Source organism: Dermacentor variabilis, chromosome 8, assembly GCF_050947875.1.
Source record: "Dermacentor variabilis isolate Ectoservices chromosome 8, ASM5094787v1, whole genome shotgun sequence".
Classification (NCBI taxonomy): domain Eukaryota; kingdom Metazoa; phylum Arthropoda; class Arachnida; order Ixodida; family Ixodidae; genus Dermacentor; species Dermacentor variabilis.
Window position 1 is genome coordinate 25,596,457 of NC_134575.1, and position 27,942 is coordinate 25,624,398.

At 45.1% G+C, this 27,942-nt stretch overlaps 1 protein-coding gene across 7 annotated transcripts in view; it reads right to left on the bottom strand.

Moving 5' to 3' along the window:
- Window positions 1-3,857: 3,857 nt before the first annotated feature.
- LOC142589858 (uncharacterized) overlaps window positions 3,858-27,942 on the bottom strand; it is a 112,752-nt gene continuing 88,667 nt past the window's right edge. For 3 of the 7 annotated variants that reach the window (XR_012829991.1, XR_012829989.1, XR_012829988.1), the window contains one exon: window positions 13,287-13,375. Coding sequence is in view for 2 of the 7 variants with exons in the window: in XM_075701490.1 (XP_075557605.1) it covers window positions 5,373-5,488; window positions 9,457-9,546; window positions 9,912-9,990; window positions 13,254-13,375 (407 nt within the window). In the remaining 5 variants the exon portion in view is untranslated. Of the gene's footprint in view, window positions 3,945-5,330; window positions 5,489-9,456; window positions 9,547-9,911; window positions 9,991-12,709; window positions 12,791-13,253; window positions 13,376-27,942 lie in introns of those variants that run through there. The other 4 variants (XM_075701490.1, XR_012829984.1, XM_075701491.1 and 1 more) reach the window with 4 other exon arrangements.

The window sequence follows — 27,942 nt, forward strand, 5'->3', positions numbered from 1 at the left end:
GAATCCCGGTAGCCACCGAGTGCTGCGGATACCGAAAGCGAAATTAAGACAAAAGGGCTGGAAAGAAAAAAAAGAACCGTCGCGTGTCTGTTCGACTACACGAAATGGGTCTATAGTTAGATAAATGGCAAAAGACAAGCACAGTGCAACGTCACCATATAGTCATAGGCAGGCACGATGTTCAAATCACATAAACGTATTTATGATGCTGCACTTTTCACTTTCGGCGGCCTGAAGGCGCATCTACCAAATATGAATGTAAACAACGTTGGGTAGAATACGGTAATTTTTTTTTTTTGCACTACGCTTTCATGCCACGTGCCACTTACGTCATTTCTTACGTGATTTCAACTCCTACTTCAATTTTACCGGAGTGGGTATAGGCCATCATACACGAAGAGAAATTCACATAAATAAAACAATTTTAGAAAAATTTCCAATGACAGAAGAATTTATCTGGGTAGCTTGAAATAATTGCAAGTAAGTTCCAGCGGAGCGGACGCTTGAATTAGTTATATGCACGTGTACAAAGCCCACAATTAAAACGTGCCGCTACCGTTAAGCGCACACCATCGATAACACGCTAGCGCATGGTGCCGGGCGAACGTCCTATGCACTTAAACAACACAGACTTGCAAGCGCTTCTACGGTCATTTCTTATTTTTTTTTTCATGCAAAGCTGGCACACTTAGACAACCCATTTAACATGGCCGCCCATCACTTGTTTAACGTTACCCACTTCCTATGCAAACGAACGTCGGCAATCACGTGCTACACTGTAAAATAATTTACACCCTAAAAAGTAAAAAGGGTGTAAATATGTCTATAACTCACACCCTTAGGGTGTTATCTATATAATGGACACCCTAAGGGGTGTGAGTTATAGACACATTTACACCCTTTTTCATTCGTTAGGGTGTAAATTATTTTACAGTGTATATACATGAAAGGTGTCCGCTTTCTCGCGGAGAAACGCGTAGCTTTACAGTGTTAGCAATCCATGGATCAACACAGAAACACCGTGTCACCGAGTTCAGCAGTTGTCGTGAGTGTCGAGGCATAAGGAGGTTTGCTAATACGTATAGCCACCTGTACATGTGGGACGGTTAAAAATATTTTACTGAATAAATTGTTCGTTGTTGTGCCGTGTTTTACTACAGACTACGGCCTTGCCAAACCATTCTCCTTTATTTTCTTCTTTTCGTTCGTGCTGGAATCGACCAAACATTTCATTTTTTGATGTGAGCTTTTCAAGATTTTCTCTGTACCTCGCCGTGTTCGGATTAACGCACTTCTTTAAATTAGCGAAATGGCGAGGAAAGCGGGTGTGTGCTTTACAGGAATGCGCGCTGTTTCTTCTACGCAAATTCTACGATTCTTCTACGACTGCTTCTACATAAATACATGCAAAAGGCAAAAAGGCATGACTGAGAAAACCGCTTGAACGACGTGAATGAAAGTGCCGTACTTTGGAGAGAAAGCTCATTTGTACTGACTCTACAATAGCAAACACATTTTTTATTTAGGGGTGTGAAATATTTACGAAATTTCTCGGAAAACGGTAAGTTGGTGCGTTGTGTATCTTGGAAAGTCAGACTTTGAAATACGCACTTTACTACACGTGTCACTTCCGTTTTTCTTTTTCTCAGTTCTGGTTCGTCTTCCCTGCCGCCTTCCCTTTGCTTTTAAACCTCTACGCCCGAAACATTCCGGGCACGAACGGCAAGCACGTTGCAGGCGTGCCTTGGCACCCTCAAAAGTAGCGAGCGCAGGGCTTTCAAGAAAGGAGACTCAAGCGATATACGGAATACCTAGCGCAGCAAGAACAAATGACGGGTCACGAAAGGACAAACGCTTGTCATGTCTCGACCTGTTCTTTGTTTTTATATTGCGCCACGTATCCTATTATACAACATGCCCAAACCTATTGCCTTCTCAAACGCAAGCGAAACCGACGGCAATCATTGTTTGGGAACAAGCTACACTCGCACGAACGGCGCACTCTTCCATCACTGCCCGTAGTTCCCGAGTTATTTTACTCCCAAATGGAAGCAACCAAATTGTGCATAAACAAGACTAAACTTGCTCCACAATAGTATACAAGGAAGTTAAAAAGAAAGGGCTGTGGCAGTGATTTCGTTTTTCAGCCATGGAGTCCCAGACTAAATTTACACCCTTAAAGGAGTATAAGGTCTATATATCGATGTATTATTCCCGCGCTTAATCTCGTATTGTGTAAGGGTGTGGTTTACACACCGATTTACACACCTCACGCTCGCGCAGTTCGACGGGACACGTACAGCTAAGGAGGCCCGTTAAGAAGGCCTCGGGTGTCGTTGCTGAGCGTCAGGGGGCAATCACCACCGGAGCTGGTTCCCTCTCATAACGAAAAAAAAAAAGGAAACAGTCTACCATTTCTATATGTGACAATGACTATGTGTTCGTGCGGCAGTACCTCTGTGCAAACAATTGTTTGCATTTCCGAGAACAAGGAACAACGAAGAATGCCTGTTTTGTCAATAAAGGATGCCTTGAACTCCGTATTAGCAAGCAAAGCTTTCCAACTTGGGCGTTTAACTGCACTAATTCGCGCATTGGAATACCAACACACCGGAACACCGCTCGCTGTCCGCCATTCATGCTCCGACGCAACCGTAGACCGTAACTTTAATTGCAGCAATATTTACAGCAAAACTCGCTAAGCTACTAAGAAGAGGAAAGAATCAGTTCCACTTCGGTATAACCTATCTGGAAGTAGTTAAATAGTCTAACAGAGCGCTGATGGGCGTATGCCAAAGGCGTGACAGGGTGTACGGCAGTTCAGTCTTGGATTTCTAGTCGAACTGTGCGAGGATTTATTACGCTGCAGAAATTGTATAGCAGTGCGAGAATGTTGCATGTCTGGAACTGGTAATGAACTCTTCGGATGTCAGGTTTCAGGTCTTGCATCAGGATTTAATTTAGTCATATAGTCGTAAGCACGTCTCCGTGATAAAGGAAATCACGGCGAAATCAAATAATTATAACACATAGATCGTTAAGACATTTCGATGAGACTTTTCGTAACTTCCCATAATTACCGTCAGCTTTGGTTACAATGTTTCACGAAATCTGTCGATAAGATTTGTGCGAACAGTTAACGCAACGACTCCATCATATCTGTACATTAGGCAACGCTGCTGGAAACTGCGTGAGAGCTTACCACGAAATTGGCCAAGTAAAATGCTGGGCTGTCACCCAGAATGACATTGCGTGACATGGAGGAATCCCAAGAGTCCACGTGTGCTGCAGAGATCGAAACTGAGATTAAGTCAAAATGTTAGAACAGAGACAAAGAAAAAGAACCATCGCGTGTCGATCAATAGACGGCTATCTGAATCGACTACACGAAGGGAATTTACATCAACATTGCTAGTTATACAAATGGCATAAAACAAGCACAGCGCCACGCTACTAAATATAGTCATATGCATGCACGACGTCTGTGCCCTGACGGCGTCTCTACGAAAAATGAATATAAACAGCGTTGGGTAGAATTACGGTAAACTCGAAGTAGAATCGAGCACCGAGAAGGTGTTTCAGCTGAAGGGGCGAATACGCACCGAAGACTTGCTTGAAACGCGTCGAGTGCACTATTGATGGGCAATGAGATGCGTCGCTACGTATTGAGATGAGGGAACGGCGGAACATCACCGTGTCGAGGGCAAACAAATACTAGACAGGTACCGGGCAGAACACATTGAAACCGACTTGTGTAAAGTGGCAGTTTCCTGTTTTTTTATAGGATAGTTAACTATTATTGCGCTCTCAAATTATAATTAAGGCCGCTATACGTGAATTCAAGGCCTGCTCTTACCGCATGGGCCAGCTGCCGACATATGGACCCTCGTACGACGCCCCAAGCTCCGGTCACGTGACGGCCGTGGATGCCACAGTAGACCACGCTGCAAACGTAACCAGGAGAGAAGAATCTTTAGCTCGTAGCCAACGTCAATGCCGGCTGTTCAAATATATGTAAAAGGCAGAAATCTTTTTTATGAGAGAGCTGCCGGACTTGTTTGTAGGAAATTTGTCGAATTTGAGAGAAAAAGTAATATTCTTGGGGCTGTAATAATGAGATCTTGAGCGCACAGCTAACTAGAGCCCCTAGATGATCTACGCCAGGGCGGCGCCACCATCGCTGGTTAGAAGCGCCGCCGACGGCGTTGACGGGAAAACTCTCGTCTTGACCGGAGCCTGTTTGTACGTTGACTGCGCGTTGTCGGGGGGGGGGGGGGATTGCGGTCACATGACGACCATGGACGCCACCGTAGGCCGCGCTATATAACGTAGCGATTAAAGTAGGTTCGTGCGCAACAGAAAACTGCAGCTCGGGGCTGTTTCCGATTCCACCTACATGAATGCATAGAAAAGGCAGAAATTGTTCATTGAGAAACCAATGGACCGTTGTTCATGAAATTGTATTGATGTGAGCTTTCAAGAAACGAGGTGCAAGCGAGACAGGCAGCAGTCAATGTTTCGGGACAAGATACACCCACCGAATTTGGGTATTTAGTGCGTGTATTCCACCCCTTCTCGGAATTTATGAATTATTTTACTCCGATATGGCAGCAACATTACTAAATTTATGCATAAAGAAGAGTAAGCTTGCTCCCCGGGAGAGTATACCGTGCAAAAAAAAAAAATGTTGCCGTGGCACTGCGTTCGTTCTTAAATCTTCTGCCTGTTCTGCCAAATAATTGACATCCTTAGAAGTGAGAAAGAGTAAAGCGTAGTATGACCCGCACATTTACACCTTTTTTGCGTAAACGGGTGAGGTGTAGAACGGTTTACACCCTTATTTTTTATGGGTATACATTCTACAGGTCACGAAGTTAGACGGGACACACACACCGAAGGAGGATTGTTAAGAAGGCCTGAGGCGTCATTGCCGAGCGTCAGAGGCGGTCACCTCAGAAGCGTGGTCACTAATTACGAAAAAAAAAAACAGCCTAACATTTCTCTATGTAAAAAAGCACTGTGTGTTCGTAAGGCACCACCTCTGTGCAAAGAAAGATTTTTATCCTTCTGGTAACAAATAACAACGAAGCCTGCACGTTTTGTCCATTAAGGGGAAGCTTTAGCTCGGGTGCTCATATCTAAAGACATGTAAAACGGCAATTAGTTTTTCTCGGCAACCCCTGCACTAAATTGGACGTGTTGGTTGCATTTATAAGGAAAACTTAAATCTAGCGACTGTTGGTAGGGAATTTTTTTATCTAGGTCGTCAATTGTTTATCAAAGATTGACAACAATCGAGAATATTCAGAAAACGAAACTGTCCCATTCACCTGCTGGTCGGTCATCTCAGCCTGCATTGATGAAGTTGCCGATTATTTATAAGTCAGGCGGTTCGGTGGCCGCCGCTCCCGTTTGCTTCTTCGAGGAGCTGGTGGTTGTGCCGGACACGGCAGTGACGCTGCACCGCACAGCACGTGAAACGGCTCGGCTGCATCGTGCAATCGATACGATGAGAAATAAAGCGTCATCAAAACTACGCATTTTGCGATTGTCTCGGGTTGTTTTTGAAGCGCCGCGTACGCTATAGTTTCGAAGCTACCGCATTTATTCGAATATAGGCAAACCTTGATTTTGTTGAGAAGAAGTGTTACCAAAAATGAGCCATCAACCTATATGCACGACCAAATACTCTCGACCTGTATTTAAAAGCTATTCTAATAAATTATTACGGGCGCTGCGAGGATTAACAGTAGCTGTTTAGAGGTACTGAGCTTTCGTTTGAAGCAAAAGATCAGACAAAAATATCATGTCTGCACCCTTTTAGAAGCAGAAATTATTGTAGCGGTAATACAGGTAGAAGAAAAATGGTCGGTTATATCCCAACTTATGCGATATGCGGGTCTGTTGTAACGGGCGTACTTTTATTGTATAAAGAATATATTTCTAAAATACAACTGGCACCACCTTAGCAAAGCCAAAGACGAAGTTTCCACAGCTGCCTTTTCGTTCATGCAACTGCTGCTGCAACTGAAAGGGGCTATGGAACACTCTTTTGAACATAATCGTTGAATGTCCCTTCTTAAAGCCCTTTAAAGTTACTGACGAGGAAGGGTGCTTGAAATAGACACGTTCACGCAAATCAGGAGGAGGACACGTACATTTCATGCGTGCGTAAATGTGTCTAATTAAAGTGTGCTGCTACAACGTCATGACTCACAAACTACCCCACGGGTAGCGACTACCTCGAAAGTAATTCCCCTCCGTTGTGACACTTTTGCGTCTTCCTACGCCACGACTAGATGCACTGCTGGACGGATTCATCTGGAGAGGGGCGGGGGTGGGGGCGGGGGCGTTGTTACGGTCGTTTGGATAGCTACGACGCCTTCAAAACTGGCACTCCTGATAAGCCCCTAAAGCTCGGGGAGTAAAAGAATACTCAGCATAATCAGAATCGGGATGACAGGACGGCTACATCTCTGTGGACCGTGCTGATAGCATTGCGACGTTATTGGTGCGTTGTCCTTATGCACCAGCCACGGTTTGCCTTGCTACAGGGACCCGTCTCTGCTGGCTCACCGAGCGATCTAAACGTAGCAGGATCTGTCTGTATCCTAGCTGAGTGGTCGGTCTGACCATGTGAACCGCGAAATTCGCAAACATGTGGATGTGGTGAGCTGATACCAAGCCAGAATTTTCTCTATTACGGAGTATAATCACGTAATTTCTCTGAAGTACATTTCTTACGCCTGTAAAAATTTGTGAAGCCTCTTCCGACTTCCCCTATGCCACCCACGTTTAATAACAGAGATAGCGTCGCTGTTGTGGTTACCACGCAGTTCAGTGTAAAGCTCCCGCGCAGCTTTTATTGAAGAGTTTGGTTTAAGAGCACGTTCACTCCACTTGTGCGTAACCAAGTGCAATAGTGTTCAACGGGACAGTAACGAAAGTTGTGGGAAAACCAACAGCTTGTTGTCGCGCACTGACTATTTGATTAACAAGCAGTGCGGAGAAAAAAGCTCGCCACCCCACGCCGAATTCCAGTTCCCGTCGGGGAGGAACCACGAGTTGCATTGAGAACGGCGCTTGCTTTCGGAGAAGGTGGAGGCGAATACTCGTGACGTAATGGCAACAGAGCAAAGGCACATGCTAAATACCGCTTCACGAGTTGTATCTGCGGGAGACCGCAGCTAACAGTGTTATTCTTTACGTTTGTTATTGTTGGCATTGATTTTGTTACGCATGGGTGTTCGTATACCTATAAAGAAACGAATTTGATGAGATTAAAATACAGGTTGCTTCACGTAACTTGAACCAAGGACTTAAGAAAAGTGGTTAGCCGCAGCTATTTGAAACCAACGGCATATGGTTTGCCATCATGTGGCGCTCGTTGTTAGAGTATATTTGTTTATATTCCGCCTAATTAGTCAATTAACTAAGATGAATTATAGAAACATTTCTATATTAACTTAATGGTCGATTGCGTTTCGTTGCGTTGTAGAGGGGATTCTGAGACAACCGATCCAACCTTTTGTGGAAGCGTAAACGCTGCATAGCAGAGTATGGGTGTAGGCCAGTTGGTCATTCCATGATTTTGGGCAGTTACCGCAAGAAAACACGGGACTTCAAAAAAGGGACAGCATGAAGCATTCTTGATGCGCGGTTATTTTTTTTTTGCGTTTAAGGAAAGCCATCGAAATACGAAATATAGCCATGTGACTACGTTCCTGGGCTATTCGTATCGCAGGGTTCTGAACCTCGCTTCGCGCGAAAGAACCGTGTGCGCGGACCGTGGTTAAGTCAGCGGCCGCGGCTCTGGCCGTCCGCTTGGCAGTGAGTCAGCATCTTTGGCGGTGAGTGAGCATCTTTGGCAGTGAGTGAGCATCTTTGGCAGTGAGTGAGCATCTTTGGGAGTGAGTCTGCATCTTTGGGAGTGAGTGAGCATCTTTGGCAGTGAGTGAGCATCTTTGGCAGTGAGTGAGCATCTTTGGCAGTGAGTGAGCATCTTTGGCAGTGAGTGAGCATCTTTGGCAGTGAGTCTGCATCTTTGGCAGTGAGTCTGCATCTTTGGCAGTGAGTGAGCATCTTTGGCAGTGAGTGAGCATCTTTGGCAGTGAGTGAGCATCTTTGGGAGTGAGTGAGCATCTTTGGGAGTGAGTGAGCATCTTTGGCAGTGAGTGAGCATCTTTGGCAGTGAGTGAGCATCTTTGGCAGTGAGTGAGCATCTTTGGCAGTGAGTGAGCATCTTTGGCAGTGAGTGAGCATCTTTGGCAGTGAGTGAGCATCTTTGGCAGTGAGTGAGCATCTTTGGCAGTGAGTGAGCATCTTTGGCAGTGAGTGAGCATCTTTGGCAGTGAGTGAGCATCTTTGGCAGTGAGTGAGCATCTTTGGCAGTGAGTCAGCATCTTTGGCAGTGAGTCAGCATCTTTTGGCAGTGAGTCAGCATCTTTTGGCAGTGAGTCAGCATCTTTTGGCAGTGAGTCAGCATCTTTGGCAGTGAGTCAGCATCTTTGGCAGTGAGTCAGCATCTTTGGCAGTGAGTCTGCATCTTTGGCAGTGAGTCTGCATCTTTGGCAGTGAGTGAGCATCTTTGGCAGTGAGTGAGCATCTTTGGCAGTGAGTGAGCATCTTTGGCAGTGAGTGAGCATCTTTGGCAGTGAGTGAGCATCTTTGGCAGTGAGTGAGCATCTTTGGCAGTGAGTGAGCATCTTTGGCAGTGAGTGAGCATCTTTGGCAGTGAGTGAGCATCTTTGGCAGTGAGTGAGCATCTTTGGCAGTGAGTCAGCATCTTTTGGCAGTGAGTCAGCATCTTTTGGCAGTGAGTCAGCATCTTTTGGCAGTGAGTCTGCATCTTTGGCAGTGAGTCTGCATCTTTGGCAGTGAGTGAGCATCTTTGGCAGTGAGTGAGCATCTTTGGCAGTGAGTGAGCATCTTTGGCAGTGAGTGAGCATCTTTGGCAGTGAGTGAGCATCTTTGGCAGTGAGTGAGCATCTTTGGCAGTGAGTCTGCATCTTTGGCAGTGAGTGAGCATCTTTGGCAGTGAGTCTGCATCTTTGGCAGTGAGTGAGCATCTTTGGGAGTGAGTGAGCATCTTTGGCAGTGAGTCAGCATCTTTGGCAGTGAGTCAGCATCTTTGGCAGTGAGTCAGCATCTTTGGCAGTGAGTCAGCATCTTTGGCGGTGGCACGCGGAAAGCAAGCGCCGTCGTCCCCGATAAGCGATAGGCTGGACGAGCGGTCAGAGCGCTACATAAATTCCCGAATGTCAACGTGCGTCCTAAAGTTACATCAGTCGTTAGCATAATAGCGAAATAGGTTGATATAATGTGCACAATTCAGTTTATTTCTCAAGCGAAACCCCTGCTAGTAATCCGGTTACTAGACTAGGACTGCGCAACCTGCCATGGTCCATTTTTTTCAAGAATTTTAGATATCCTATACAACCAGCTGTATCAGCTTACCCCGAAGTTCCTGAAATGAAGACACGACCACCAGTGGCGTTCTTCCCGATCGTTTGGAAGGGTCACGACATCCGAAACTGCGCAGAATTCCTGCAATAATGGACAGACAAGCGACATCGACATGAGCCCAAGGCAAGGTATTATATTGCTTCCATTGACAGGAATCTGATGCCAACAAAAAGAAATATACTCTTAATTGCCCACGTATAACTTCTCCAACCTTGTTATTGGCAAAGACAAATCTAATTGAAAATTTCGAACTTCTGTGAACATTGTAAAAGCGAATTGGAGCGTCAACATTAAAACACATTGCCACGAGATGTTCGTAGATTGCAATTAATAGATCTTTTGTATGTAATTGATATGTAATGTTATGCTAACGCAATGAAATGAATCCCACTGGCGGGTTTTAAGGTTTCACGCTCTAAGCACGGCCTAAGAATGTGCGAGCTTACCATGACATTGGCGACATCTGGTGTTCGGCGATCGCACTGCTGGCAGTATGACATGGAAGCATCCAAACAGCCCACGCTCCTGCAGAAAAGGAGAGCGAAATTAAAAAAAAAAGCTCGTGAAAAAAAGAAACTGTACACGCATCTTAACTGATGGTTGTGTACGGCAAACGCACAAGAATATCAATAAACTTTCGTAGTTAGACAAATAACGAGATGCCAAACGCAGTGCGATGTTAAAGAATAAACGAGCGCGCGCTATTGAATTCACATCAACACATGAACATTCTTCTAGTTCGTGAATAAAAAGTCTTGTTCGAAAATCGTAAATAAAACATATCCAAAAAGAAAACGTAAATTAACATATACATTCTTGGCGCATTTCGTTAAAATAAATCTATTCATGAAGGCAAGTAAACGTCTGGAAATAGTAGGGTGTCATCCGTCGCGTTTTTTAAAAAATGCGGGCCATTCTACGCAATGATAATCAGATGCATATTGCGCTTGTTTTCTTTTCGTTATTTCGTTCAATCGTACAACGTGGCGGTTGTGAATCGGGCCAAAGATATATATATATATATCTTTGATGTTCTTTGGCCCGATTCACAACCGCCACGTTTGTACGATTGAACGAAATAACGAAAAGAAAAAAGTGCAATATGCATCTGATTATATAGTTTCTTCCGTTCTTCGAGTTCTTACCATCCTATGCTCACTCCAGCGCACCTTGCCGAGCGCGTCCACATCTTGTATGATGCCAGGTTTAGCGCAGAGTATGAGGTCTATGTCATTTCTAGTCTTGCTATTGGAGCTCCTCCACGTCTACTTTCGGCTATCCCGCTTGCTGAAGAAGTTTTCATTATCCGCATATTATTCCGTTCTGCAAACTCTACTAATCACTCTCCCCTGCTATTCCTAGAACCTATGCCATATTCCCCCACTGACTTGTCTCCAGCCTGCTTCTTACCTACCCTGGCATAGAAGTCACCCATCAGTATAATGTATTTTGTTTTGACTTTACCCATCGCCGATTCCACGGCTTCGTAGATGCCTTCGACGCCCTGGTCATCATGACTGGATGTGGGGGCGTAGACCTGTACGGCCTTCAATTTGTACCTCTTATTAAGTTTCACCACAAGACCTGCCACCCCATCGTTAATGCTACAGAATTCCTGTATGTTACCAGCTATATCCTTATTAATCAGGAATCCGACTCCTAGTTCTCGTCTCTCCGCTAAGCACCGGTACCACAGAACGTGCCCGCTTTTTAGCACTGTATATGCTTCTTCTGTCCTCCTAACTTCACTGAGCCCTGTTATATTCCATTTACTGCCCTCGAATTCCTCCAATAGCACTGCTAGACTCGCGTCACTAGATAACGTTCTAGCGTTAAACGTTGCCAGGTTCAGATTCCAGTGGCGGCCTGTCCGGAACCAGGGATTCTTAGCACCCTCTGCTGCGTCGCAGGTCTGACCACCGCCGTGATCAGTTGCTTCGCAGCTGCTGGGGACTGTGCGCCGGGGTTTAGTGTTGTGTTCATATAGGAGGTTGTGGCCAAGTACTGCACCAGGGTGGCCAATCCTGCTCCGGTGAGGGAGTGCGTTACTGGTTCTGGTCACCGGGACCAGGCCGCACTCCAGGCCTGTTTATGCAATTTTATCATCACGCCGACTTAAAAAAAAATTTATTCCGTTGGAAAATTGCGCAGCACCGGGATTCGAACCACGGACCTCTTGCACGCGAGGCAGATGCTCTCTGTACGCCATCGTTGCACCATCGCTTTATTAGTCTCACAGATATATCCTTGTTTTGTAAGGGTGTGAGTTTAGACCAATTGACACCCTTATTCCCCTATAAATGTCTAAATTTTACAGCTCACTTAGTACGATGGCACCCATAAAACTAAGGAGGCCTGTTTAGAAGGCCCGAAGGAACGGTCACCTCAGGGGCTGGGTGACTGTCATGACGAAAAAAGCATTGCCTACAATATCTCAATTTGACAATGACTATCCGTTCGTGAAGCACCACCTCTATGCAAGCAATGTTTACAGTTCCGAGAATCGGGAACAACGAAGAATGCGCGTTTTGTCAACAAAATAAGGATGCCTTCTTATTCCTTTTACCAAGCAAAGCTTTCTAACTTGGACGTTTAGCTGCACTAATTCGTGCATTGGAATACAAACGCACCTGGATACCGTTAGCATACGGCATTTATGTTCTGATGCAAAGGTAAACCGTTAAATTCATGTCAGCAATAGACATTAGGAAACTCATTACAATAAAGGGAATCTAGCGGTAGTCAAATAGTCCAAAACAGTGTCTTTGCTCTTGGGCGTATGCCAAATGTGTGACAGGGTGTTCGGTGGTCCTTTTTGGATATTGCGGTTGAAATCGGCGAGAATTTATTACCCTGCAGAAATTGTACAGCAGCATGCGATTGTTGCATGTCTAGAACTGGTCATGAACACCTCGGAAGTTAGGTTTCAGGTCTTGCATTAGGGTTCACTTGTCCGACTTCGGGCTTAAAAATTATTCTCTCAATTTTATAATCAGCACTTGTCTGATTACTACCTTTAGTCTTATCAGCCATATGAATGCCTCTGTCATAAAAGGAATCGCGATGAAATCATGTAAGTGTAGAATCATTAAGACACTTCGATGGGGCTTTTCGTAACACCCTGTAATTATTACAAGTTTCCGCGGCAATAATGAAATATATCGATAAGAGTTGTAATAGTTAACGTAACGATATTATCGCATCAGTAAATTAGGCGACGCTGCTTGAAACAAACTGAGCTTACCAGAAAATCTACGACATGCTGTGCTGGGCATTCACCCAGCCTGCCGGTGTGACATGGAGAAATCCCGATGCTTCACGTGCGCTGCAGAGATCGAAAGCGAAGAGTTAGAGAAAAGGGCAGAACAGAAAAAAAAAAGAACGGTCGCGTGTCTCAACCAACAGTTATCTGACTGGACTACACGAAAGGAATCTATGTATACATCGCTAGTTAGACAAACGCCAGAAAGGAAGCCCAGTGCCACGTTACCAGGTGGTCATATACATGCACGATGCTTAACTGACAAACGTACGAAGAACGTGCACATTTCATTGTATGTTCCCTCATGGCGCATCTTCTAAATATATATATATATATATATTGAGACGAGCGAACGGCGGAACTCGACTGTGTCGAGTTCAAACAAGTATTAGTCATGTACTTGGCAAAATACCATAAAACCCTTTTGGGGAAAGGGGGAAGTTTTCTGTTTTTAAAAGGCTTGTTAACAATTAGTTCTTGAATTGTAATTAAGGCCGCTACAGGTGAATTCGACGTCTGCTCTTACCGCATACATTAGGGCCAGCTGCCGGCGTACGGTCCTTCGTACGACGTCGGAGGTCCGGTCAAGTGACGGCCGTGGATGCCGCAGTAGGCAGCGCTGCAAACCGCTGCATACTGCAATTCCGCCTGTTCAAATACATGCAAAAGGCAGCAATGCTGTTATGAGATAGCTACTGGACTTATTTGTATGAAATTTGGGCAATTTGAGCGAAGCAGTTATATTCATTGGGCTGTAGTAATGAGATCGTGCGCACACAGCTAACGCTAGGGCGGCGCCACTATCGCTGGATAGAAGCGCCGCCGACGGCGTTGGCGGGAAACTCGCCTGTTGACCGGGGCCTGGTTGTGCGTCGACTGTGAGTTGTGTGGGTGGATTGCGGTCACGTGACGATCGTGGAAAGCACAGTAACCCGCGTATACAACGTAGCAATGGAAGCAGGTGCGTCTTTTAACAGGAATCTCTAGCTCGGGGCTGTTTCCAATTCCGCGTAATAAATTAAATAATATTCTGTGCTCCCAAGTGCAAGACCCAAGATTTCATTATGAGGCGCGCCTCAGTGGGGGGGGGCTCCGGAAGTTTAGACCGAAAGTCCGCTTACTTAAGTGCATATAAAATTCAGAAATTCTTCCCTGAGAAAACCGCATTGAAATTGGAAAGACATTGTTGTACTTGAGACAGCAAAATTGCATCGACTCTAGCAAGCGAAATTTTCATTTTAGGCCTGAAATATATAAAAATTATTGAAAATTGGTGGGAGCGTTGCGTGTATGATGGGTCGAATACTTTTCAAACATTCCAGCCACCTGTTTATCGGAGCGCTTTTCCTCTGCATCGTATTTTGCAAAGCGAGACAGAACTTTATCCCTGACTGCAGATGTGACTTGTTTTCTTTTCGTCATTTCGTTCAATCGTACAAACGTGGCGGTTCTGAATATATATATATATATATATATATATATATATATATATATATATATATATATATATATATATATATATATTGCGTGCTTTCCCTTTCCTTTAAAGCTATATGGCCGGGAATATCCGGCCGCGAACAGACATGTGGGTTATCCGCGAGACATGGCACTCTTCAGAGAAAAATGACGAGCGTACAGGTTTCAAGAAAATAACCGCAAGCGAGACAGGCAGCACTCATTGTTTCGAAACAAGATACACCCTCCCAAATGGTGTATACTTCTTTAGAGCGTATATTCTACCACTGCTCATTGTTTATGAGTTATTTTACTCCCAAGCGGGAGCAGCTTTACTCAATCTGTACATAAAGAAGAGAGAACACGAGAGAGTAGTCGATGAAAAAAAAAATGTTTCCGTGGCACTGCGTTCGTTCATAAGTATTTGCGTATTATTCTGCAAAGTAATTTACACCCATAGAAGTGAATAAGGGTATAAGCTTGTCTTACTCCCACACTTACACCTGTGTATGAATTATAGAGCAATTTAGCGCCTTACACACTTGACCCTTTCGGCCCTGAAATGTCTGTATATATATATATATATATTATATTATATATATATATATTATATATTATATTCGAGTGCTGATTGCCGTGTTATAGTTTGTTAACGAAACTACCCCTCAATTCGAAATACCTTAAGGCAGTTTGTCGTGTGCGTATCATGGCCACGCATGCTTATATCGCCTTTCCGTTTCTCTACCACGGCTGCGCCTTAAAACCACGGCGCTGCAAGTTTGCTTTCTTTTCCTTCCCTCTTCTCCGCCCTTACACTGGCTCTCTTAACTACTACACGCAGAGGCAAGAAACAACGCGCGCTTTAGATACTATAGATGAGATGAATATTTACAATTATTATTAGGGTTATAATTATATTCGAGTGCTGATTGCCGTGTTATAGTTCGTTAACGAAACTACCCCTCAATTCTAAATACCTTAAGGCAGTTTGTCGTGTGCGTATCATGGCCACGAATGCTTATATCGCCTTTCCGTTTCTCTACCACGGTTGCGCTTTAAAACCACGGCGCTGCAAGTTTGCTTTCCTTTCCTTCCCTCTTCTCCGCCCTTAAACTGACTCTCTTAACTACTACACGCAGAGACAAAGAAACAGCACGCGCATGCGATCGCATAGATGAGATGAATACATATATATAGAAAAGCATCAGTCATAGCTCTCGAAGTATAATATAATATAATATAGAATAGCTCTCGAAGATAGCTATTCCGGCGGCTAGCTTCCCACGCTATGCGTGCCGTCCTCGCACCTGTTAAAACTTTCCCTAGACGCTAGAACTATACCATTCCTACGCAACCTTGAGCGATCGGAAAGCGCGTTTTCCACGCCTGGTCGGCGGAGAGGGGGGGCTTCGTTCCGGCCGCGAAGCTCTCCACATCCCCGTAAGGAGCCTGGCGGTGGTCTCGTGCGGACGATGCCCTCTCGGTGAGCGCATATTTCCCCCCTCATCTTTTAAGAGATTCAATACATACAAGCTTTTGTCTCGCAAACCAGATTTATTTCGAGGGAATTTTCCACGTCTCAATTATTTCTCTCGTCGTATTCGAGTGCTCATTGCCGTGTTATAGTTTGTTAACGAAGCTTCCCCTCAAGTCTAAATATTGTAAGGCAGTTTGTCGTGTGCGTATCATGGCCACGCATGCTTATATCGCCTTTCCGTTTCTCTACCACGGTTGCGCCTTAAAACCACGGCGCTGCAAGTTTGCTTTCTTTTCCTTCCCTCTTCTCCGCCCTTACACTGGCTCTCTTAACTACTACACGCAGAGGCAAGAAACAACGCGCGCTTTAGATACTATAGATGAGATGAATATTTACAATTATTATTAGGGTTATAATTATATTCGAGTGCTGATTGCCGTGTTATAGTTTGTTAACGAAACTACCCCTCAATTCGAAATACCTTAAGGCAGTTTGTCGTGTGCGTATCATGGCCACGCATGCTTATATCGCCTTTCCGTTTCTCTACCACGGCTGCGCCTTAAAACCACGGCGCTGCAAGTTTGCTTTCTTTTCCTTCCCTCTTCTCCGCCCTTACACTGGCTCTCTTAACTACTACACGCAGAGGCAAGAAACAACGCGCGCTTTAGATACTATAGATGAGATGAATATTTACAATTATTATTAGGGTTATAATTATATTCGAGTGCTGATTGCCGTGTTATAGTTCGTTAACGAAACTACCCCTCAATTCTAAATACCTTAAGGCAGTTTGTCGTGTGCGTATCATGGCCACGAATGCTTATATCGCCTTTCCGTTTCTCTACCACGGTTGCGCTTTAAAACCACGGCGCTGCAAGTTTGCTTTCCTTTCCTTCCCTCTTCTCCGCCCTTAAACTGACTCTCTTAACTACTACACGCAGAGACAAAGAAACAGCACGCGCATGCGATCGCATAGATGAGATGAATACATATATATAGAAAAGCATCAGTCATAGCTCTCGAAGTATAATATAATATAATATAGAATAGCTCTCGAAGATAGCTATTCCGGCGGCTAGCTTCCCACGCTATGCGTGCCGTCCTCGCACCTGTTAAAACTTTCCCTAGACGCTAGAACTATACCATTCCTACGCAACCTTGAGCGATCGGAAAGCGCGTTTTCCACGCCTGGTCGGCGGAGAGGGGGGGCTTCGTTCCGGCCGCGAAGCTCTCCACATCCCCGTAAGGAGCCTGGCGGTGGTCTCGTGCGGACGATGCCCTCTCGGTGAGCGCATATTTCCCCCCTCATCTTTTAAGAGATTCAATACATACAAGCTTTTGTCTCGCAAACCAGATTTATTTCGAGGGAATTTTCCACGTCTCAATTATTTCTCTCGTCGTATTCGAGTGCTCATTGCCGTGTTATAGTTTGTTAACGAAGCTTCCCCTCAAGTCTAAATATTGTAAGGCAGTTTGTCGTGTGCGTATCATGGCCACGCATGCTTATATCGCCTTTCCGTTTCTCTACCACGGTTGCGCCTTAAAACCACGGCGCTGCAAGTTTGCTTTCTTTTCCTTCCCTCTTCTCCGCCCTTACACTGGCTCTCTTAACTACTACACGCAGAGGCAAGAAACAACGCGCGCTTTAGATACTATAGATGAGATGAATATTTACAATTATTATTAGGGTTATAATTATATTCGAGTGCTGATTGCCGTGTTATAGTTTGTTAACGAAACTACCCCTCAATTCGAAATACCTTAAGGCAGTTTGTCGTGTGCGTATCATGGCCACGCATGCTTATATCGCCTTTCCGTTTCTCTACCACGGCTGCGCCTTAAAACCACGGCGCTGCAAGTTTGCTTTCTTTTCCTTCCCTCTTCTCCGCCCTTACACTGGCTCTCTTAACTACTACACGCAGAGGCAAGAAACAACGCGCGCTTTAGATACTATAGATGAGATGAATATTTACAATTATTATTAGGGTTATAATTATATTCGAGTGCTGATTGCCGTGTTATAGTTCGTTAACGAAACTACCCCTCAATTCTAAATACCTTAAGGCAGTTTGTCGTGTGCGTATCATGGCCACGAATGCTTATATCGCCTTTCCGTTTCTCTACCACGGTTGCGCTTTAAAACCACGGCGCTGCAAGTTTGCTTTCCTTTCCTTCCCTCTTCTCCGCCCTTAAACTGACTCTCTTAACTACTACACGCAGAGACAAAGAAACAGCACGCGCATGCGATCGCATAGATGAGATGAATACATATATATAGAAAAGCATCAGTCATAGCTCTCGAAGTATAATATAATATAATATAGAATAGCTCTCGAAGATAGCTATTCCGGCGGCTAGCTTCCCACGCTATGCGTGCCGTCCTCGCACCTGTTAAAACTTTCCCTAGACGCTAGAACTATACCATTCCTACGCAACCTTGAGCGATCGGAAAGCGCGTTTTCCACGCCTGGTCGGCGGAGAGGGGGGGCTTCGTTCCGGCCGCGAAGCTCTCCACATCCCCGTAAGGAGCCTGGCGGTGGTCTCGTGCGGACGATGCCCTCTCGGTGAGCGCATATTTCCCCCCTCATCTTTTAAGAGATTCAATACATACAAGCTTTTGTCTCGCAAACCAGATTTATTTCGAGGGAATTTTCCACGTCTCAATTATTTCTCTCGTCGTATTCGAGTGCTCATTGCCGTGTTATAGTTTGTTAACGAAGCTTCCCCTCAAGTCTAAATATTGTAAGGCAGTTTGTCGTGTGCGTATCATGGCCACGCATGCTTATATCGCCTTTCCGTTTCTCTACCACGGTTGCGCCTTAAAACCACGGCGCTGCAAGTTTGCTTTCTTTTCCTTCCCTCTTCTCCGCCCTTACACTGGCTCTCTTAACTACTACACGCAGAGGCAAGAAACAACGCGCGCTTTAGATACTATAGATGAGATGAATATTTACAATTATTATTAGGGTTATAATTATATTCGAGTGCTGATTGCCGTGTTATAGTTTGTTAACGAAACTACCCCTCAATTCGAAATACCTTAAGGCAGTTTGTCGTGTGCGTATCATGGCCACGCATGCTTATATCGCCTTTCCGTTTCTCTACCACGGCTGCGCCTTAAAACCACGGCGCTGCAAGTTTGCTTTCTTTTCCTTCCCTCTTCTCCGCCCTTACACTGGCTCTCTTAACTACTACACGCAGAGGCAAGAAACAACGCGCGCTTTAGATACTATAGATGAGATGAATATTTACAATTATTATTAGGGTTATAATTATATTCGAGTGCTGATTGCCGTGTTATAGTTCGTTAACGAAACTACCCCTCAATTCTAAATACCTTAAGGCAGTTTGTCGTGTGCGTATCATGGCCACGAATGCTTATATCGCCTTTCCGTTTCTCTACCACGGTTGCGCTTTAAAACCACGGCGCTGCAAGTTTGCTTTCCTTTCCTTCCCTCTTCTCCGCCCTTAAACTGACTCTCTTAACTACTACACGCAGAGACAAAGAAACAGCACGCGCATGCGATCGCATAGATGAGATGAATACATATATATAGAAAAGCATCAGTCATAGCTCTCGAAGTATAATATAATATAATATAGAATAGCTCTCGAAGATAGCTATTCCGGCGGCTAGCTTCCCACGCTATGCGTGCCGTCCTCGCACCTGTTAAAACTTTCCCTAGACGCTAGAACTATACCATTCCTACGCAACCTTGAGCGATCGGAAAGCGCGTTTTCCACGCCTGGTCGGCGGAGAGGGGGGGCTTCGTTCCGGCCGCGAAGCTCTCCACATCCCCGTAAGGAGCCTGGCGGTGGTCTCGTGCGGACGATGCCCTCTCGGTGAGCGCATATTTCCCCCCTCATCTTTTAAGAGATTCAATACATACAAGCTTTTGTCTCGCAAACCAGATTTATTTCGAGGGAATTTTCCACGTCTCAATTATTTCTCTCGTCGTATTCGAGTGCTCATTGCCGTGTTATAGTTTGTTAACGAAGCTTCCCCTCAAGTCTAAATATTGTAAGGCAGTTTGTCGTGTGCGTATCATGGCCACGCATGCTTATATCGCCTTTCCGTTTCTCTACCACGGTTGCGCCTTAAAACCACGGCGCTGCAAGTTTGCTTTCTTTTCCTTCCCTCTTCTCCGCCCTTACACTGGCTCTCTTAACTACTACACGCAGAGGCAAGAAACAACGCGCGCTTTAGATACTATAGATGAGATGAATATTTACAATTATTATTAGGGTTATAATTATATTCGAGTGCTGATTGCCGTGTTATAGTTTGTTAACGAAACTACCCCTCAATTCGAAATACCTTAAGGCAGTTTGTCGTGTGCGTATCATGGCCACGCATGCTTATATCGCCTTTCCGTTTCTCTACCACGGCTGCGCCTTAAAACCACGGCGCTGCAAGTTTGCTTTCTTTTCCTTCCCTCTTCTCCGCCCTTACACTGGCTCTCTTAACTACTACACGCAGAGGCAAGAAACAACGCGCGCTTTAGATACTATAGATGAGATGAATATTTACAATTATTATTAGGGTTATAATTATATTCGAGTGCTGATTGCCGTGTTATAGTTCGTTAACGAAACTACCCCTCAATTCTAAATACCTTAAGGCAGTTTGTCGTGTGCGTATCATGGCCACGAATGCTTATATCGCCTTTCCGTTTCTCTACCACGGTTGCGCTTTAAAACCACGGCGCTGCAAGTTTGCTTTCCTTTCCTTCCCTCTTCTCCGCCCTTAAACTGACTCTCTTAACTACTACACGCAGAGACAAAGAAACAGCACGCGCATGCGATCGCATAGATGAGATGAATACATATATATAGAAAAGCATCAGTCATAGCTCTCGAAGTATAATATAATATAATATAGAATAGCTCTCGAAGATAGCTATTCCGGCGGCTAGCTTCCCACGCTATGCGTGCCGTCCTCGCACCTGTTAAAACTTTCCCTAGACGCTAGAACTATACCATTCCTACGCAACCTTGAGCGATCGGAAAGCGCGTTTTCCACGCCTGGTCGGCGGAGAGGGGGGGCTTCGTTCCGGCCGCGAAGCTCTCCACATCCCCGTAAGGAGCCTGGCGGTGGTCTCGTGCGGACGATGCCCTCTCGGTGAGCGCATATTTCCCCCCTCATCTTTTAAGAGATTCAATACATACAAGCTTTTGTCTCGCAAACCAGATTTATTTCGAGGGAATTTTCCACGTCTCAATTATTTCTCTCGTCGTATTCGAGTGCTCATTGCCGTGTTATAGTTTGTTAACGAAGCTTCCCCTCAAGTCTAAATATTGTAAGGCAGTTTGTCGTGTGCGTATCATGGCCACGCATGCTTATATCGCCTTTCCGTTTCTCTACCACGGTTGCGCCTTAAAACCACGGCGCTGCAAGTTTGCTTTCTTTTCCTTCCCTCTTCTCCGCCCTTACACTGGCTCTCTTAACTACTACACGCAGAGGCAAGAAACAACGCGCGCTTTAGATACTATAGATGAGATGAATATTTACAATTATTATTAGGGTTATAATTATATTCGAGTGCTGATTGCCGTGTTATAGTTTGTTAACGAAACTACCCCTCAATTCGAAATACCTTAAGGCAGTTTGTCGTGTGCGTATCATGGCCACGCATGCTTATATCGCCTTTCCGTTTCTCTACCACGGCTGCGCCTTAAAACCACGGCGCTGCAAGTTTGCTTTCTTTTCCTTCCCTCTTCTCCGCCCTTACACTGGCTCTCTTAACTACTACACGCAGAGGCAAGAAACAACGCGCGCTTTAGATACTATAGATGAGATGAATATTTACAATTATTATTAGGGTTATAATTATATTCGAGTGCTGATTGCCGTGTTATAGTTCGTTAACGAAACTACCCCTCAATTCTAAATACCTTAAGGCAGTTTGTCGTGTGCGTATCATGGCCACGAATGCTTATATCGCCTTTCCGTTTCTCTACCACGGTTGCGCTTTAAAACCACGGCGCTGCAAGTTTGCTTTCCTTTCCTTCCCTCTTCTCCGCCCTTAAACTGACTCTCTTAACTACTACACGCAGAGACAAAGAAACAGCACGCGCATGCGATCGCATAGATGAGATGAATACATATATATAGAAAAGCATCAGTCATAGCTCTCGAAGTATAATATAATATAATATAGAATAGCTCTCGAAGATAGCTATTCCGGCGGCTAGCTTCCCACGCTATGCGTGCCGTCCTCGCACCTGTTAAAACTTTCCCTAGACGCTAGAACTATACCATTCCTACGCAACCTTGAGCGATCGGAAAGCGCGTTTTCCACGCCTGGTCGGCGGAGAGGGGGGGCTTCGTTCCGGCCGCGAAGCTCTCCACATCCCCGTAAGGAGCCTGGCGGTGGTCTCGTGCGGACGATGCCCTCTCGGTGAGCGCATATTTCCCCCCTCATCTTTTAAGAGATTCAATACATACAAGCTTTTGTCTCGCAAACCAGATTTATTTCGAGGGAATTTTCCACGTCTCAATTATTTCTCTCGTCGTATTCGAGTGCTCATTGCCGTGTTATAGTTTGTTAACGAAGCTTCCCCTCAAGTCTAAATATTGTAAGGCAGTTTGTCGTGTGCGTATCATGGCCACGCATGCTTATATCGCCTTTCCGTTTCTCTACCACGGTTGCGCCTTAAAACCACGGCGCTGCAAGTTTGCTTTCTTTTCCTTCCCTCTTCTCCGCCCTTACACTGGCTCTCTTAACTACTACACGCAGAGGCAAGAAACAACGCGCGCTTTAGATACTATAGATGAGATGAATATTTACAATTATTATTAGGGTTATAATTATATTCGAGTGCTGATTGCCGTGTTATAGTTTGTTAACGAAACTACCCCTCAATTCGAAATACCTTAAGGCAGTTTGTCGTGTGCGTATCATGGCCACGCATGCTTATATCGCCTTTCCGTTTCTCTACCACGGCTGCGCCTTAAAACCACGGCGCTGCAAGTTTGCTTTCTTTTCCTTCCCTCTTCTCCGCCCTTACACTGGCTCTCTTAACTACTACACGCAGAGGCAAGAAACAACGCGCGCTTTAGATACTATAGATGAGATGAATATTTACAATTATTATTAGGGTTATAATTATATTCGAGTGCTGATTGCCGTGTTATAGTTCGTTAACGAAACTACCCCTCAATTCTAAATACCTTAAGGCAGTTTGTCGTGTGCGTATCATGGCCACGAATGCTTATATCGCCTTTCCGTTTCTCTACCACGGTTGCGCTTTAAAACCACGGCGCTGCAAGTTTGCTTTCCTTTCCTTCCCTCTTCTCCGCCCTTAAACTGACTCTCTTAACTACTACACGCAGAGACAAAGAAACAGCACGCGCATGCGATCGCATAGATGAGATGAATACATATATATAGAAAAGCATCAGTCATAGCTCTCGAAGTATAATATAATATAATATAGAATAGCTCTCGAAGATAGCTATTCCGGCGGCTAGCTTCCCACGCTATGCGTGCCGTCCTCGCACCTGTTAAAACTTTCCCTAGACGCTAGAACTATACCATTCCTACGCAACCTTGAGCGATCGGAAAGCGCGTTTTCCACGCCTGGTCGGCGGAGAGGGGGGGCTTCGTTCCGGCCGCGAAGCTCTCCACATCCCCGTAAGGAGCCTGGCGGTGGTCTCGTGCGGACGATGCCCTCTCGGTGAGCGCATATTTCCCCCCTCATCTTTTAAGAGATTCAATACATACAAGCTTTTGTCTCGCAAACCAGATTTATTTCGAGGGAATTTTCCACGTCTCAATTATTTCTCTCGTCGTATTCGAGTGCTCATTGCCGTGTTATAGTTTGTTAACGAAGCTTCCCCTCAAGTCTAAATATTGTAAGGCAGTTTGTCGTGTGCGTATCATGGCCACGCATGCTTATATCGCCTTTCCGTTTCTCTACCACGGTTGCGCCTTAAAACCACGGCGCTGCAAGTTTGCTTTCTTTTCCTTCCCTCTTCTCCGCCCTTACACTGGCTCTCTTAACTACTACACGCAGAGGCAAGAAACAACGCGCGCTTTAGATACTATAGATGAGATGAATATTTACAATTATTATTAGGGTTATAATTATATTCGAGTGCTGATTGCCGTGTTATAGTTTGTTAACGAAACTACCCCTCAATTCGAAATACCTTAAGGCAGTTTGTCGTGTGCGTATCATGGCCACGCATGCTTATATCGCCTTTCCGTTTCTCTACCACGGCTGCGCCTTAAAACCACGGCGCTGCAAGTTTGCTTTCTTTTCCTTCCCTCTTCTCCGCCCTTACACTGGCTCTCTTAACTACTACACGCAGAGGCAAGAAACAACGCGCGCTTTAGATACTATAGATGAGATGAATATTTACAATTATTATTAGGGTTATAATTATATTCGAGTGCTGATTGCCGTGTTATAGTTCGTTAACGAAACTACCCCTCAATTCTAAATACCTTAAGGCAGTTTGTCGTGTGCGTATCATGGCCACGAATGCTTATATCGCCTTTCCGTTTCTCTACCACGGTTGCGCTTTAAAACCACGGCGCTGCAAGTTTGCTTTCCTTTCCTTCCCTCTTCTCCGCCCTTAAACTGACTCTCTTAACTACTACACGCAGAGACAAAGAAACAGCACGCGCATGCGATCGCATAGATGAGATGAATACATATATATAGAAAAGCATCAGTCATAGCTCTCGAAGTATAATATAATATAATATAGAATAGCTCTCGAAGATAGCTATTCCGGCGGCTAGCTTCCCACGCTATGCGTGCCGTCCTCGCACCTGTTAAAACTTTCCCTAGACGCTAGAACTATACCATTCCTACGCAACCTTGAGCGATCGGAAAGCGCGTTTTCCACGCCTGGTCGGCGGAGAGGGGGGGCTTCGTTCCGGCCGCGAAGCTCTCCACATCCCCGTAAGGAGCCTGGCGGTGGTCTCGTGCGGACGATGCCCTCTCGGTGAGCGCATATTTCCCCCCTCATCTTTTAAGAGATTCAATACATACAAGCTTTTGTCTCGCAAACCAGATTTATTTCGAGGGAATTTTCCACGTCTCAATTATTTCTCTCGTCGTATTCGAGTGCTCATTGCCGTGTTATAGTTTGTTAACGAAGCTTCCCCTCAAGTCTAAATATTGTAAGGCAGTTTGTCGTGTGCGTATCATGGCCACGCATGCTTATATCGCCTTTCCGTTTCTCTACCACGGTTGCGCCTTAAAACCACGGCGCTGCAAGTTTGCTTTCTTTTCCTTCCCTCTTCTCCGCCCTTACACTGGCTCTCTTAACTACTACACGCAGAGGCAAGAAACAACGCGCGCTTTAGATACTATAGATGAGATGAATATTTACAATTATTATTAGGGTTATAATTATATTCGAGTGCTGATTGCCGTGTTATAGTTTGTTAACGAAACTACCCCTCAATTCGAAATACCTTAAGGCAGTTTGTCGTGTGCGTATCATGGCCACGCATGCTTATATCGCCTTTCCGTTTCTCTACCACGGCTGCGCCTTAAAACCACGGCGCTGCAAGTTTGCTTTCTTTTCCTTCCCTCTTCTCCGCCCTTACACTGGCTCTCTTAACTACTACACGCAGAGGCAAGAAACAACGCGCGCTTTAGATACTATAGATGAGATGAATATTTACAATTATTATTAGGGTTATAATTATATTCGAGTGCTGATTGCCGTGTTATAGTTCGTTAACGAAACTACCCCTCAATTCTAAATACCTTAAGGCAGTTTGTCGTGTGCGTATCATGGCCACGAATGCTTATATCGCCTTTCCGTTTCTCTACCACGGTTGCGCTTTAAAACCACGGCGCTGCAAGTTTGCTTTCCTTTCCTTCCCTCTTCTCCGCCCTTAAACTGACTCTCTTAACTACTACACGCAGAGACAAAGAAACAGCACGCGCATGCGATCGCATAGATGAGATGAATACATATATATAGAAAAGCATCAGTCATAGCTCTCGAAGTATAATATAATATAATATAGAATAGCTCTCGAAGATAGCTATTCCGGCGGCTAGCTTCCCACGCTATGCGTGCCGTCCTCGCACCTGTTAAAACTTTCCCTAGACGCTAGAACTATACCATTCCTACGCAACCTTGAGCGATCGGAAAGCGCGTTTTCCACGCCTGGTCGGCGGAGAGGGGGGGCTTCGTTCCGGCCGCGAAGCTCTCCACATCCCCGTAAGGAGCCTGGCGGTGGTCTCGTGCGGACGATGCCCTCTCGGTGAGCGCATATTTCCCCCCTCATCTTTTAAGAGATTCAATACATACAAGCTTTTGTCTCGCAAACCAGATTTATTTCGAGGGAATTTTCCACGTCTCAATTATTTCTCTCGTCGTATTCGAGTGCTCATTGCCGTGTTATAGTTTGTTAACGAAGCTTCCCCTCAAGTCTAAATATTGTAAGGCAGTTTGTCGTGTGCGTATCATGGCCACGCATGCTTATATCGCCTTTCCGTTTCTCTACCACGGTTGCGCCTTAAAACCACGGCGCTGCAAGTTTGCTTTCTTTTCCTTCCCTCTTCTCCGCCCTTACACTGGCTCTCTTAACTACTACACGCAGAGGCAAGAAACAACGCGCGCTTTAGATACTATAGATGAGATGAATATTTACAATTATTATTAGGGTTATAATTATATTCGAGTGCTGATTGCCGTGTTATAGTTTGTTAACGAAACTACCCCTCAATTCGAAATACCTTAAGGCAGTTTGTCGTGTGCGTATCATGGCCACGCATGCTTATATCGCCTTTCCGTTTCTCTACCACGGCTGCGCCTTAAAACCACGGCGCTGCAAGTTTGCTTTCTTTTCCTTCCCTCTTCTCCGCCCTTACACTGGCTCTCTTAACTACTACACGCAGAGGCAAGAAACAACGCGCGCTTTAGATACTATAGATGAGATGAATATTTACAATTATTATTAGGGTTATAATTATATTCGAGTGCTGATTGCCGTGTTATAGTTCGTTAACGAAACTACCCCTCAATTCTAAATACCTTAAGGCAGTTTGTCGTGTGCGTATCATGGCCACGAATGCTTATATCGCCTTTCCGTTTCTCTACCACGGTTGCGCTTTAAAACCACGGCGCTGCAAGTTTGCTTTCCTTTCCTTCCCTCTTCTCCGCCCTTAAACTGACTCTCTTAACTACTACACGCAGAGACAAAGAAACAGCACGCGCATGCGATCGCATAGATGAGATGAATACATATATATAGAAAAGCATCAGTCATAGCTCTCGAAGTATAATATAATATAATATAGAATAGCTCTCGAAGATAGCTATTCCGGCGGCTAGCTTCCCACGCTATGCGTGCCGTCCTCGCACCTGTTAAAACTTTCCCTAGACGCTAGAACTATACCATTCCTACGCAACCTTGAGCGATCGGAAAGCGCGTTTTCCACGCCTGGTCGGCGGAGAGGGGGGGCTTCGTTCCGGCCGCGAAGCTCTCCACATCCCCGTAAGGAGCCTGGCGGTGGTCTCGTGCGGACGATGCCCTCTCGGTGAGCGCATATTTCCCCCCTCATCTTTTAAGAGATTCAATACATACAAGCTTTTGTCTCGCAAACCAGATTTATTTCGAGGGAATTTTCCACGTCTCAATTATTTCTCTCGTCGTATTCGAGTGCTCATTGCCGTGTTATAGTTTGTTAACGAAGCTTCCCCTCAAGTCTAAATATTGTAAGGCAGTTTGTCGTGTGCGTATCATGGCCACGCATGCTTATATCGCCTTTCCGTTTCTCTACCACGGTTGCGCCTTAAAACCACGGCGCTGCAAGTTTGCTTTCTTTTCCTTCCCTCTTCTCCGCCCTTACACTGGCTCTCTTAACTACTACACGCAGAGGCAAGAAACAACGCGCGCTTTAGATACTATAGATGAGATGAATATTTACAATTATTATTAGGGTTATAATTATATTCGAGTGCTGATTGCCGTGTTATAGTTTGTTAACGAAACTACCCCTCAATTCGAAATACCTTAAGGCAGTTTGTCGTGTGCGTATCATGGCCACGCATGCTTATATCGCCTTTCCGTTTCTCTACCACGGCTGCGCCTTAAAACCACGGCGCTGCAAGTTTGCTTTCTTTTCCTTCCCTCTTCTCCGCCCTTACACTGGCTCTCTTAACTACTACACGCAGAGGCAAGAAACAACGCGCGCTTTAGATACTATAGATGAGATGAATATTTACAATTATTATTAGGGTTATAATTATATTCGAGTGCTGATTGCCGTGTTATAGTTCGTTAACGAAACTACCCCTCAATTC